General features: G+C 38.0%; 1 protein-coding gene across 1 annotated transcript in view; it reads left to right on the top strand.

Annotated features, from left to right (window-relative positions):
* Window positions 1-126: 126 nt before the first annotated feature.
* akr1b1.2 (aldo-keto reductase family 1, member B1 (aldose reductase), tandem duplicate 2) overlaps window positions 127-16,196 on the top strand; it is a 26,888-nt gene continuing 10,818 nt past the window's right edge. Inside the window, exon 1 of the mRNA XM_059511086.1 lies at window positions 127-287. Within this exon, the coding sequence (XP_059367069.1) occupies window positions 222-287 (66 nt within the window). The 5' untranslated portion in view covers window positions 127-221. The remainder of the gene's footprint in view (window positions 288-16,196) is intronic.

Raw genomic sequence — 16,196 nt, 5'->3', positions numbered from 1 at the left:
TAATTATACGTCACAATGTTCTACAACTGAAGCAAATGAAAAAACAATTTCTCCCGACAGCACGGTTTTATTGGTAAATATTCAGTGACGTCACCTTACGTCGCTCCGTCGACACAAAACGCCAGACGAGAGAAATCGACCAAGAGTGAACTCTTTCACCTCACGGACGGTTGAGTTTGGAGCTGGTCTGTTGAAATAGCAAGTTTAATCTCTCTTTCACCATGGCAACGTCTGTGAAGCTCAATAACGGGGCAGACATGCCCATCGTCGGACTGGGCACATGGAAGGTATGGTCTAACTTATCTGATGAGGGTGCTTTCACACTAGCACTTTTGGTGCGCACCCGGGTTCGTTTGATGTCAGAGTTCGGTCCGTTTGGATGATGAGAACGCTGTCTTCCGTACTCGGATGCACATCGGCGAACCGTACCTATCGAAGCATATGGGTAGCAATATTCAATTTGGAATGTAATATGCAAAACGACAATGCAATATGTAAAATGGCAATGCATTTCTGTATTTACATTTTCCAATACATTTGTGCAACGTTTGGTGCAAAATGAAAATGAAATTACATCATTTTCATTTGCCATTTCACACTAGTTTTAATATGTAAAATGAATAGTAATTTTAACGCTTTATAAGTTGCAAAATTAAAAATGAAAATGTATTACAGAAATGATTAGATATGTATAACATGTTCAAGCAAAAACTGTGGGAAAATTATCATTCAAATGCTATTTTTTTACTCACAGTCAAGACACTTACGATTGCATTTTCATTCAGTGTCCAGCAATGAATGGAGCAAAATTCAATGTGCACATTGAAAATGCATTCCGAGCCGATCACGTGTCCGCCCCCTCGCGCCATGTCAATCATTGCGTGAACAAGGCGGTCCGAACGCAATCGTACCAAATCGCGGAAGTGAACCGCTTTTAATGACAAATTATTTGATGAAAATGTGTGTTTGTGAGTGTTTCACTCACTTTCCTGATGAGCATGACTGACGCGCTGCAAGCAGAGAGCTGTGCATCTCATTTATGTTCGCCTTCATCGTTCTTTACAGCATTTTCAGTACATTCGTAAGACAGACGCAAGTGCCGTTATGTACCGAAGCTTTATAAACAAAACGAACAGTTCAAAAACGTAAAGGTGAGTAAAAGTGCAGAGAGTAATGTTATGCGTTTTGCACGAGGCTGACTCCAGCTCCTTATTCGCCAGCTCCTTATTCGCCGAACTATCCGTTCCACCTTAAAAATTTCGGGTGATTGTTAATCCTTCCCCCTCAGTGCTATTGGTTGTATTTTTTAAAGGAACAGTTGCACAAAAAATGGCATGCTCCAGATAACAGTTAATAATGAAAGGAAAAAATACATAGTTCTGTAAAAATGTATTGTATGTTTCAATAAATTATTCACGTGACTAATTCAGGCAGAGTTCTTTTTTTATTTAAACTCCATGCATTACACAATGTCTTTTTCAACATACCCTGTATGAATGGAACACGATAATATTGTTTGCAGCTGTGATGTAATGGTTTTGTCATTTCAGATCTTTATTAAAATGTATCCATTACTGTAAAAGATTTTAAAAACATACATTATTGAACTGTCGCACAAAATCTTGTTTTACTGCAATTTCTGTTGAAGAAACATGTGCCCTAGTCAACTGTATTCTGACAAAGCAGAGTGGGCATGTCATCATTTTGTTATTTCAAAGGTTCTCTGACATTTTCTGATGTTTTATTATGGAAATATGACCCAGACAAAATGCCCTCCAAAGCATCTGTATATGCCGAAAAAGCACATTGGGCATGTCATCATTTTCTTATTTCAAAGGTTCTCAAAAAAAGGAGCACGTAGAGGGCAGGAGTAATTCACTGTCTAACAAAATCCTGCATTAGAACATTTTCTGATGTGTTATTATGGAAATATGACCCAGAGGAAATGCCCTCCAAAGCATCTGTATATGCCGAAAAAGCACATTGGGCATGTCATCATTTTCTTATTTCAAAGGTTCTCAAAAAAAGGAGCACGTAGAGGGCAAGAGTAATTCACTGTCTAACAAAATCCTGCATTAGAACATTTTCTGATGTTTTATTATGGACATATGACCCAGAGAATATGCCCTCAATAGCAACTTTATGTGACGAAACAGCATATTGGGCATGTCATCATTTTCTTTTTTCAAAGGTTCTCAAAAAAAGGAGCACATTGAAGGCAATAGTAATTCACTCTCTAACAAAATCCTGCATTAGAACATTTTCTGATGTGTTATTATGGAAATATGACCCAGAGGAAATGCCATCCAAAGCATCTGTATATGCCAAAAAAGCACATTGGGCATGTCATCATTTTCTTATTTCAAAGGTTCTCAAAAAAAGGAGCACGTAGAGGGCAGGAGTAATTCACTCTCTAACGAAATCCTGCATTAGAACATTTTCTGATGTGTTATTATGGACATATGACCCAGAGAATATGCCCTCAATAGCAACTTTATGTGACGAAACAGCATATTGGGCATGTCATCATTTTCTTTTTTCAAAGGTTCTCAAAAAAAGGAGCACATTGAAGGCAATAGTAATTCACTCTCTAACAAAATCCTGCATTAGAACATTTTCTGATGTGTTATTATGGAAATATGACCCAGAGGAAATGCCATCCAAAGCATCTGTATATGCCAAAAAAGCACATTGGGCATGTCATCATTTTCTTATTTCAAAGGTTCTCAAGAAAAGGAGCACGTAGAGGGCAAGAGTAATTCACTGTCTAACAAAATCCTGCATTAGAACATTTTCTGATGTTTTATTATGGAAATATGACCCAAAGAATATGCCCTCAATAGTAACTTTATGTGCCGAAACAGCATATTGGGCATGTCATCATTTTCTTTTTTCAAAGGTTCTCAAAAAAAAGAGTACGTAGAGGGCAAGAGTAATTTACTGTCTAACAAAATCCTGCATTAGAACATTTTCTGATGTGTTATTCTTGAAATATGCTACCCAGAACTTGCCTCACCATTTAACTTTATGTGCCGAAAAAGCATATTGGTCATGTCATCATTTTCTTGTTTCAAAGGTTCTCAAGAAAAGGAGCACGTAGAGGGCAAGAGTAATTCACTGTCTAACAAAATCCTGCATTAGAACATTTTCTGATGTTTTATTATGGACATGTGACCCAGAGAATATGCCCTCAATAGCAACTTTATGTGACGAAACAGCATATTGGGCATGTCATCATTTTCTTTTTTCAAAAGTTCTCAAAAAAAGGAGCACATTGAAGGCAATAGTAATTCACTCTCTAACGAAATCCTGCATTAGAACATTTTCTGATGTGTTATTATGGAAATATGACCCAGAGGAAATGCCCTCCAAAGCATCTGTATATGCCGAAAAAGCACATTGGGCATGTCATCATTTTCTTATTTCAAAGGTTCTCAAAAAAAGGAGCACGTAGAGGGCAAGAGTAATTCACTGTCTAACAAAATCCTGCATTAGAACATTTTCTGATGTTTTATTATGGACATATGACCCAGAGAATATGCCCTCAATAGCAACTTTATGTGACGAAACAGCATATTGGGCATGTCATCATTTTCTTTTTTCAAAGGTTCTCAAAAAAAGGAGCACATTGAAGGCAATAGTAATTCACTCTCTAACAAAATCCTGCATTAGAACATTTTCTGATGTGTTATTATGGAAATATGACCCAGAGGAAATTCCCTCCAAACCATCTGTATATGCCGAAAAAGCACATTGGGCATGTCATCATTTTCTTATTTCAAAGGTTCTCAAAAAAAGGAGCACGTAGAGGGCAGGAGTAATTCACTCTCTAATGAAATCCTGCATTAGAACATTTTCTGATGTGTTATTATGGAAATATGACCCAGAGAATATGCCCTCAATAGTAACTTTATGTGCCGAAACAGCATATTGGGCATGTCATCATTTTCTTTTTTCAAAGGTTCTCAAAAAAAAGAGTACGTAGAGGGCAAGAGTAATTTACTGTCTAACAAAATCCTGCATTAGAACATTTTCTGATGTGTTATTCTTGAAATATGCTACCCAGAACTTGCCTCACCATTTAACTTTATGTGCCGAAAAAGCATATTGGTTATGTCATCATTTTCTTGTTTCAAAGGTTCTCAAGAAAAGGAGCACGTAGAGGGCAAGAGTAATTCACTGTCTAACAAAATCCTGCATTAGAACATTTTCTGATGTTTTATTATGGACATGTGACCCAGAGAATATGCCCTCAATAGCAAGTTTATGTGACGAAACAGCATATTGGGCATGTCATCATTTTCTTTTTTCAAAGGTTCTCAAAAAAAGGAGCACATTGAAGGCAATAGTAATTCACTCTCTAACAAAATCCTGCATTAGAACATTTTCTGATGTGTTATGGAAATATAACCCAGAGGAAATGCCCTCCAAAGCATCTGTATATGCCGAAAAAGCACATTGGGCATGTCATCATTCTTCTATTTTAAAGGTTCTCAAAAAAGGAGCACGTAGAGGGCAAGAGTAATTCACTCTCTAACGAAATCATGCATTAGAACATTTTCTGATGTTTTATTATGGAAATATGACCCGGAGAAAATGCCCTCAATAGTAACTTTATGTACTGAAAAAGCATATTGGGCATGTCATCATTCTTCTATTTTAAAGGTTCTCAAAAAAGGAGCACGTAGAGGGCAAGAGTAATTCACTGTCTAACAAAATCCTGCATTAGAACATTTTTTGATGTTTTATTATGGACATATGACCCAGAGAAAATGCACTCAATAGCAACTTTATGTGCCGAAACAGCATATTGGGCATGTCATCATTTTCTTTTTTCAAAGGTTCTCAAAAAAAGGAGTACGTAGAGGGCAAGAGTAATTTACTGTCTAACAAAATCCTGCATTAGAACATTTTCTGATGTGTTATTATGGAAATATGCTACCCAGAACTTGCCTCACCATGCAACTTTATGTGCCGAAAAAGCATATTGGGCATGTCATCATTTTCTTGTTTCAAAGGTTCTTAAAAAAAGGAGCACGTAGAGGTCAAGAGTAATTCACTGTCTAACAAAATCCTGCATTAGAACATTTTTTGATGTTTTATTATGGACATATGACCCAGAGAATATGCCCTCAATAGCAACTTTATGTGACGAAACAGCATATTGGGCATGTCATCATTTTCTTTTTTCAAAGGTTCTCAAAAAAAGGAGCACGTAGAGGGCAGGAGTAATTCACTCTCTAACGAAATTCTGCATTAGAACATTTTCTGATGTATTATTCTTGAAATATGGTACCCAGAACTTGCCTCACCATGCAACTTTATCTGCCGAAAAAGCATATTGGGCATGTCATCATTTTCTTGTTTCAAAGGTTCTCAAAAAAAGGAGCACATAGAGGGCAAGAGTAATTCACTCTCTAACAAAATCCTGCATTAGAACATTTTCTGATGTTTTATTATGGACATATGACCCAGAGAATATGCCCTTAATAGCAACTTTATGTGACGAAACAGCATATTGGCATGTCATCATTTTCTTTTTTCAAAGGTTCTCAAAAAAAGGAGCACATTGAAGGCAATAGTAATTCACTCTCTAACGAAATCCTGCATTAGAACATTTTCTGATGTGTTATTATGGAAATATGACCCAGAGGAAATGCCCTCCAAAGCATCTGTATATGCCGAAAAAGCACTTTTGACGTGTCATTACTTTATGATTTCAAAAGTTCTCAAAAAAAGGAGCATGTAGAGGGCAAGAGTAATTCACTCTCTAACGAAATCCAACATTAGAACATTTTCTGTTGTTTTATTATGGAATTATGGTACCCAGAACTTGCCTCACCATGCAACTTTATGTGCCGAAAAAGCATATTGGGCATGTCATCATTTTCTTGTTTCAAAGGTTCTCAAAAAAAGGAGCACATAGAGGGCAAGAGTAATTCACTCTCTAACAAAATCCTGCATTAGAACATTTTCTGATGTTTTATTATGGACATATGACCCAGAGAATATGCCCTAAATAGCAGCTTTATGTGACGAAACAGCATATTGGGCATGTCATCATTTTCTTTTTTCAAAGGTTCTCAAAAAAAGGAGCACATTGAAGGCAATAGTAATTCACTCTCTAACAAAATCCTGCATTACAACATTTTCTGATGTGTTATTATTGAAATATGACCCAGAGGAAATGCCCTCTAAAGCATCTGTATATGCCGAAAAAGCAATTTTGAGGTGTCATTATTTTATGATTTCAAAAGTTCTCAAAAAAAGGAGCACGTAGAGGGCAAGAGTAATTCACTCTCTAACGAAATCATGCATTAGAACATTTTCTGATGTTTTATTATGGAAATATGACCCAGAGGAAATGCCCTCCAAACCATATGTATGTGCCGACACAGTGTAGAGAGCATCACAACTTAAATATTTTACACGTTCTCAATAATAATAATAATTCACAATTCATTCTCCAATGAAATGCTGTATAAAAACATTTTATAATATTTTGTTATAAAAATATGTTGGTCAGAACCCAGCCCTCCTAGGTAACCATATATGTTGACATTGTATTAATGGAGTGCTAACTTACATTATTTGAAAGTTTAAAAAAATAAATGTGTGTGTGTGTGTGTGTGTGTGTGTGTGTGTGTTCAGATATATGTTCAGATATATGTGATGCTATTAATAATTGTACTTACGTTCCCAAAGACTTTGAACCTGTAACAATAAAAGCTATATTAGAAGATAGAGTATATATATATATATATATATATATATATATATATATATATATATATATATTTATGATTGCTGTATGTAATACAATTACAATTTAGAATAAGAGAATGAAGATAACTGTGATCAGCCAAATGGATCAATTGTATCAAACTGAAGAAAGCTTTATGAAAGGTATTTAAGTTTTAGGCATTAGTTATTATTAAGATTTGAACAAATCATTTTAACTTATACAAAATTAAACAATCCAAAACTTAGATTTAAACTTAGAACTTAAAGTCTGAAACTCATGTTAAAACTTCTGAATTAAAATTCACTGACCTGTAACGTGGTTTTGTCATCTTGAGCAGGAAAATAGTAAGAATGTATCCTCTGTGATTATGCACTATGGTTATGGATTACATTTGAGTATAAGGTTATTAAAGGAAATCATCAGGTAAAATAAAGTCCCAGTGAGACTATAAATAGCTACGCAGCAATGATCCCATTTTCTACTACTTCAGTTCTTTAAAGAATGTTCAAATTGTTTCTAAGAATTTGCAGGAAATGCACGTGTAATTAACTCAGATATGTGCAATTAAAGGAAATGTTACCGCTAATATAGGAAACCGTTTGGCGCCCTCTACAGACTGAGCTTATTTTGCACAATCTGAACTAGGGATGGGACGATAACCGGTTTTATTGATAACCGTGATAAAATGTGCTGAAGGTTAGTAATATCGTTTAAAAATGAATTATCATTAAAACCGTGTTTGATTATCGCGGTTTTAATAACTCACTATTAAATCATGTCCAGCCAGCAACAGTCTGACGCAAGCGCAGCGCACAATGTTTTTTTTTGTTTTTTTTTCGAGAAGGAATGGCGAAAGTCAGTGACTTTTCTATGCTTTTCTATGCTTCTACACTTTTCATTGTAAGGAAGGAAATGCCACAGAATTTAATCTTTCTTTAAATTAAGTGCATAGAGTTGCTTGTTTTATTAGTTGTTTTTTGATTATTAAATATAAAACTTGCTGAAATGTTTTCAGTGTGAGCATCAACTATTTTTGAACACTTTCATCTTGTTTCAACAAAACCGTGATAATATTGATAATCGTGATAATTTTAGTCACTATAATCGTGATATTAAATTTTCATACCGTCCCATCCCTAATCTGAACAAACATAAAGCCTGGCTGTAGGTGGCGGTCATCTGCAACTCATATTTCCATAATCAAGTGTAATTTTAGTCAGATAATTTTATGTAGCACCCTATAGTCACTTTTAACTGGTTTGATATATAAAGTTACCTACAGTACATGGGCATGGTTATGAGCTTCATATTTTCATAACAAACCATTAGAAATTGTTCTAATGTAGGACTGTTAGAAGAATTAATTTATCTTGGCCTCTACGTGCTCTTTTTTTTGAGAGCCAATGAAAAAATAAAATGATGGCATGCCCTTTTTCAGCACATAAAGTTGCTTTTGAGGGCATTTTCTCTGGGTCATATTTCCATAATAAAACTGTCAGGGTGGGTGGTGGAGGGATGAACTCAAATGCAGACAGTAGTCACAGCAACACAGTTTATTATACAAAAAACAGGAAAACAAAATCCACGAGGGGCAAAACAAGGGCTAGACAGACGAAGGAAGACAAAACTAGACTAACACTGCACTTAACTAGACTATGACTAAAACACGATCAAACAATTACTTAGACAAGACTTGACAAAATCACAACTGGTAGCAACAGTAGACAATCTTAAACAACGTGACAATATTTAAACAATGAACCGACAAAGGGACAGAGAAACACACGAGGTTATAAAGGGAGGCTACTAATGAACACAACAGGTGTAACAGGTAAATCAATGAAGACAAAACTAGGGTAACAAGGGGGGCGGGGCAAGGGAACGAGACAACGCAAGCACATGGCCCAAACAAATGGCCATGTGCTTGCACATAAAACATGGGCCTGTCATGATCCTGCCACAAGACTAGAGAAAAATCAGAGACAAGAAGGCAGAATCATGACAGAACCCCTCCCCTAAGGAGCGGCTTCCAGACGCTCCCTAAGGGAACACTAAACACGTGACATGACAGACTGAGACCAGGACACAAACCAACAAAACATGACAAATAGCAATAAAGGCAGACACGAAAACAAGGTTGGGATTAAACAACAAAAATAACAAACACGGGAGGGGGGGTGGGGGTACAACAAAGTTCATAGGGGGCAGTCCAGGGTGAACAAGTGGACTGGGGGTCTTGGGTGGACAGGACGATGGCTGATGGCGAGGGGTCCGGGCAGACTTCGATGGGGACACATGAGGAACAGTCTGGGGTGATGTGGTGACAGGGGTGACCGGGGAAACGCACAGGGGTACAGAGGGCGAAGAAACAGGAAACCCGACCGGGGAAACAGCAGGGGACACAACAGGACACATGACTGGGGGTGTAGCAGGCGGCCGAGGAGCGGAGAGAGGAATGGAGCTCACAGAATCTGACTCAGAACCCACGCTCCACATCTCCGCCTTGGAAACAGCGTTGTCAGTAGCGTTGTCTGTAGCAGTCTCTGGAACAGCGCTCACGGCAGCTGACTGGGGTTCGGCGCTCACGGCAGCCGACTGGGGTTCGGCGCTCACGGCAGCCGACTGGGGTTCGGCGCTCACGGCAGCCGACTGGGGTTCGGCGCACACGGCAGCCGACTGGGGTTCGGCGCTCACGGCAGCCGACTGGGGTACGGCGCTTACGATAGCGGGCTCTGGGACAGCACCTGGGAGAGCGCTTGCAGTAGCGGGCTCTGGGACCGGCAGAGATGAAGGGCAAGAGGCTCCCTTTCTCCTCCTCTTCCTCTTAGGTCGCGGTGTGGTAGTCATAGCCGGACTTGTGACCGGTTGGAGAAGCTCAGCGGGATCTGTGACTTGCGTTGGATGGGCAGTCTCAGACAGCGCTGACTCAGCCGAGGATGACTCCGACGAAGAATCCCACGAAGTCCGTCTCCCTCGTTTACCATGAAGATTAACAGGCGTGGGAGGCGCCTCAGGACTCGAGGAGGGATGTGCCTGATCCCCCAGTGTTGCAACGGCCAGGAGACGACCCTCTGGGATCACTGGCAGCTTGGCCGAAGGTGGGGACCTCGAGGGGGAGACCTGCGGCTCCTCCTGGGAGATACTCTCCCATAGTTGGGCATAGTTCTGCAGGATCCACTCACCCTCGGACGAGTAAGGGAGGGTGACCCTCTTCTTGTCAGTAGGGGAGGACAGCCAGCACTGCTTGCGGAACTCCAGTTGTCGCTGGAGTTCGGAGGACCCCCTGTCTGCTGAGTTCCTTCTTGGTCGGTTCATTCTGTCAGGGTGGGTGGTGGAGGGATGAACTCAAATGCAGACAGTAGTCACAGCAACACAGTTTATTATACAAAAAACAGGAAAACAAAACCCACGAGGGGGCAAAACAAGGGCTAGACAGACGAAGGAAGACAAAACTAGACTAACACTGCACTTAACTAGACTATGACTAAAACACGATCAAACAATTACTTAGACAAGACTTGACAAAATCACAACTGGTAGCAACAGTAGACAATCTTAAACAACGTGACAATATTTAAACAATGAACCGACAAAGGGACAGAGAAACACACGAGGTTATAAAGGGAGGCTACTAATGAACACAACAGGTGGAACAGATAAATCAATGAAGACAAAACTAGGGTAACAAGGGGGGCGGGGCAAGGGAACGAGACAACGCAAGCACATGGCCCAAACAAATGGCCATGTGCTTGCACATAAAACATGGGCCTGTCATGATCCTGCCACAAGACTAGGGAAAAATCAGAGACAAGAAGGCAGAATCATGACAAAAACATCAGAAAATGTTCTAATGCATGATTTCGTTTGTGAGTGAATTATTCTTGCCCTCTACGTGCTCCTTTTTTTGAGAACCTTTGAAACAAGAAAATGATGACATGCCCAATATGCTTTTTCGGCCCATAAAGTTGCTTTGGAGGGCATATTCTCTGGGTCATATGTCCATAATAAAACATCAGAAAATGTTCTAATGCAGGATTTTGTTAGACAGTGAATTACTCTTGCCCTCTACGTGCTCCTTTTTTTGAGAACCTTTAAAATAGAAGAATGATGACATGCCCAATATGCTTTTTCAGTACATAAAGTTACTATTGAGGGCATTTTCTCTGGGTCATATATCCATAATAAAACATCAGAAAATGTTCTAATGCATGATTTCGTTAGAGAGTGAATTACTCTTGCCCTCTACGTGCTCCTTTTTTTGAGAACCTTTGAAACAAGAAAATGATGACATGCCCAATATGCTTTTTCGGCACATAAAGTTGCATGGTGAGGCAAGTTCTGGGTACCATATTTCAAGAATAACACATCAGAAAATGTTCTAATGCAGAATTTCGTTAGAGAGTGAATTACTCCTGCCCTCTACGTGCTCCTTTTTTTGAGAACCTTTGAAATAAGAAAATGATGACATGCTCAATGTGCTTTTTCGGCATATACAGATGCTTTGGAGGGCATTTCCTCTGGGTTATATTTCCATAATAACACATCAGAAAATGTTCTAATGCAGGATTTTGTTAGAGAGTGAATTACTATTGCCTTCAATGTGCTCCTTTTTTTGAGAACCTTTGAAAAAAGAAAATGATGACATGCCCAATATGCTGTTTCGTCACATAAAGTTGCTATTGAGGGCATATTCTCTGGGTCATATGTCCATAATAAAACATCAGAAAATATTCTAATGCAGGATTTTGTTAGACAGTGAATTACTCTTGCCCTCTACGTGCTCCTTTTTTTGAGAACATTTGAAACAAGAAAATGATGACATGACCAATATGCTTTTTCGGCACATAAAGTTAAATGGTGAGGCAAGTTCTGGGTAGCATATTTCAAGAATAACACATCAGAAAATGTTCTAATGCAGGATTTTTGTTAGACAGTAAATTACTCTTGCCCTCTACGTACTCCTTTTTTTGAGAACCTTTGAAAAAAGAAAATGATGACATGCCCAATATGCTGTTTCGGCACATAAAGTTGCTATTGAGGGCATTTTCTCTGGGTCATATGTCCATAATAAAACATCAGAAAATGTTCTAATGCAGGATTTTTTATTAGACAGTGAATTACTCTTGCCCTCTACATGCTCCTTTTTTGAGAACCTTTGAAATAAGAAAATGATGACATGTCCAATGTGCTTTTTCGGCATATACAGATGCTTTGGAGGGCATTTCGTCTGGGTCATATTTCCATAATAACACATCGGAAAATGTTCTAATGCAGGATTTCGTTAGAGAGTGAATTACTATTGCCTTCAATGTGCTCCTTTTTTTGAGAACCTTTGAAAAAAGAAAATGATGACATGCCCAATATGCTGTTTCGTCACATAAAGTTGCTATTGAGGGCATATTCTCTGGGTCATATGTCCATAATAAAACATCAGAAAATGTTCTAATGCAGGATTTTGTTAGACAGTGAATTACTCTTGCCCTCTACGTGCTCCTTTTTTTGAGAACCTTTATAATAGAAGAATGATGACATGCCCAATATGCTTTTTCAGTACATAAAGTTACTATTGAGGGCATATTCTCTGGGTCATATTTCCATAATAACACATCAGAAAATGTTCTAATGCAGGGTTTCGTTAGAGAGTGAATTACTCCTGCCCTCTACGTGCTCCTTTTTTTGAGAACCTTTGAAATAAGAAAATGATGACATGCCCAATGTGCTTTTTCGGCATATACAGATGCTTTGGAGGGCATTTCGTCTGGGTCATATTTCCATAATAACACATCAGAAAATGTTCTAATGCAGGATTTCGTTAGAGAGTGAATTACTATTGCCTTCAATGTGCTCCTTTTTTTGATAACCTTTGAAATAAGAAAATGATGACATGCCCAATGTGCTTTTTCGGCATATACAGATGCTTTGGAGGGCATTTCGTCTGGGTCATATTTCCATAATAACACATCAGAAAATGTTCTAATGCAGGATTTTGTTAGAGAGTGAATTACTATTGCCTTCAATGTGCTCCTTTTTTTGAGAACCTTTGAAAAAAGAAAATGATGACATGCCCAATATGCTGTTTCGGCACATATAGTTGCTATTGAGGGCATATTCTCTGGGTCATATGTCCATAATAAAACATCAGAAAATGTTCTAATGCAGGATTTTGTTAGACAGTGACGTACTCTTGCCCTCTACGTGCTCCTTTTTTTGAGAACCTTTAAAACAGAAGAATGATGACATGCCCAATATGCTTTTTCAGTACATAAAGTTACTATTGAGGGCATATTCTCTGGGTCATATTTCCATAATAACACATCAGAAAATGTTCTAATGCAGGATTTTGTTAGAGAGTAAATTACTCCTGCCCTCTACGTGCTCCTTTTTTTGAGAACCTTTGAAATAAGAAAATGATGACATGCCCAATGTGCTTTTTTGGCATATACAGATGCTTTGGAGGGCATTTCCTCTGGGTCATATTTCCATAATAACACATCAGAAAATGTTCTAATGCAGGATTTCGTTAGAGAGTGAATTACTATTGCCTTCAATGTGCTCCTTTTTTTGAGAACCTTTGAAAAAAGAAAATGATGACATGCCCAATATGCTGTTTCGTCACATAAACTTGCTATTGAGGGCATATTCTCTGGGTCATATGTCCATAATAAAACATCAGAAAATGTTCTAATGCAGGATTTTGTTAGACAGTGAATTACTCTTGCCCTCTACGTGCTCCTTTTTTTGAGAACCTTTAAAATAGAAGAATGATGACATGCCCAATATGCTGTTTCGTCACATAAAGTTACTATTGAGGGCATATTCTCTGGGTCATATTTCCATAATAACACATCAGAAAATGTTCTAATGCAGAATTTCGTTAGAGAGTGAATTACTCCTGCCCTCTACGTGCTCCTTTTTTTGAGAACCTTTGAAATAAGAAAATGATGACATGCCCAATGTGCTTTTTCGGCATATACAGATGCTTTGGAGGGCATTTCGTCTGGGTCATATGTCCATAATAACACATCAGAAAATGTTCTAATGCAGAATTTCGTTAGAGAGTGAATTACTCCTGCCCTCTACGTGCTCCTTTTTTTGAGAACCTTTGAAATAAGAAAATGATGACATGCCCAATGTGCTTTTTCGGCATATACAGATGCTTTGGAGGGCATTTCCTCTGGGTTATATTTCCATAACACATCAGAAAATGTTCTAATGCAGGATTTTGTTAGAGAGTGAATTACTATTGCCTTCAATTTGCTCCTTTTTTTGAGAACCTTTGAAAAAAGAAAATGATGACATGCCCAATATGCTGTTTCGTCACATAAAGTTGCTATTGAGGGCATATTCTCTGGGTCATATGTCCATAATAAAACATCAGAAAATGTTCTAATGCAGGATTTTGTTAGACAGTGAATTACTCTTGCCCTCTACGTGCTCCTTTTTTTGAGAACCTTTAAAATAGAAGAATGATGACATGCCCAATATGCTGTTTCGTCACATTGCTATTGAGGGCATATTCTCTGGGTCATATGTCCATAATAACACATCAGAAAATGTTATAATGCAGGATTTCGTTAGAGAGTGAATTACTCCTGCCCTCTACGTGCTCCTTTTTTTGAGAACCTTTGAAACAAGAAAATGATGACATGCCCAATATGCTTTTTCGGCACATAAAGTTGCATGGTGAGGCAAGTTCTGGGTACCATATTTCAAGAATAACACATCAGAAAATGTTCTAATGCAGAATTTCGTTAGAGAGTGAATTACTCCTGCCCTCTACGTGCTCCTTTTTTTGAGAACCTTTGAAATAAGAAAATGATGACATGCTCAATGTGCTTTTTCGGCATATACAGATGCTTTGGAGGGCATTTCCTCTGGGTTATATTTCCATAATAACACATCAGAAAATGTTCTAATGCAGGATTTTGTTAGAGAGTGAATTACTATTGCCTTCAATGTGCTCCTTTTTTTGAGAACCTTTGAAAAAAGAAAATGATGACATGCCCAATATGCTGTTTCGTCACATAAAGTTGCTATTGAGGGCATATTCTCTGGGTCATATGTCCATAATAAAACATCAGAAAATATTCTAATGCAGGATTTTGTTAGACAGTGAATTACTCTTGCCCTCTACGTGCTCCTTTTTTTGAGAACATTTGAAACAAGAAAATGATGACATGACCAATATGCTTTTTCGGCACATAAAGTTAAATGGTGAGGCAAGTTTTGGGTAGCATATTTCAAGAATAGCACATCAGAAAATGTTCTAATGCAGGATTTTGTTAGACAGTAAATTACTCTTGCCCTCTACGTACTCCTTTTTTTGAGAACCTTTGAAAAAAGAAAATGATGACATGCCCAATATGCTTTTCGGCACATAAAGTTGCTATTGAGGGCATTTTCTCTGGGTCATATGTCCATAATAAAACATCAGAAAATGTTCTAATGCAGGATTTTTTATTAGACAGTGAATTACTCTTGCCCTCTACATGCTCCTTTTTTGAGAACCTTTGAAATAAGAAAATGATGACATGTCCAATGTGCTTTTTCGGCATATACAGATGCTTTGGAGGGCATTTCGTCTGGGTCATATTTCCATAATAACACATCAGAAAATGTTCTAATGCAGGATTTCGTTAGAGAGTGAATTACTATTGCCTTCAATGTGCTCCTTTTTTTGATAACCTTTGAAATAAGAAAATGATGACATGCCCAATGTGCTTTTTCGGCATATACAGATGCTTTGGAGGGCATTTCGTCTGGGTCATATTTCCATAATAACACATCAGAAAATGTTCTAATGCAGGATTTTGTTAGAGAGTGAATTACTATTGCCTTCAATGTGCTCCTTTTTTTGAGAACCTTTGAAAAAAGAAAATGATGACATGCCCAATATGCTGTTTCGGCACATATAGTTGCTATTGAGGGCATATTCTCTGGGTCATATGTCCATAATAAAACATCAGAAAATGTTCTAATGCAGGATTTTGTTAGACAGTGACGTACTCTTGCCCTCTACGTGCTCCTTTTTTTGAGAACCTTTAAAACAGAAGAATGATGACATGCCCAATATGCTTTTTCAGTACATAAAGTTACTATTGAGGGCATATTCTCTGGGTCATATTTCCATAATAACACATCAGAAAATGTTCTAATGCAGGATTTTGTTAGAGAGTAAATTACTCCTGCCCTCTACGTGCTCCTTTTTTTGAGAACCTTTGAAATAAGAAAATGATGACATGCCCAATGTGCTTTTTTGGCATATACAGATGCTTTGGAGGGCATTTCCTCTGGGTCATATTTCCATAATAACACATCAGAAAATGTTCTAATGCAGGATTTCGTTAGAGAGTGAATTACTATTGCCTTCAATGTGCTCCTTTTTTTGAGAACCTTTGAAAAAAGAAAATGATGACATGCCCAATATGCTGTTTCGTCACATAAACTTGCT

This window comes from Carassius carassius, chromosome 26 (genome assembly GCF_963082965.1).
Source record: "Carassius carassius chromosome 26, fCarCar2.1, whole genome shotgun sequence".
Classification (NCBI taxonomy): Eukaryota; Metazoa; Chordata; class Actinopteri; order Cypriniformes; family Cyprinidae; genus Carassius; species Carassius carassius.
Note: the sequence above shows the minus strand (reverse complement) of the source record. Positions and strands in the feature narration are given on the sequence as shown.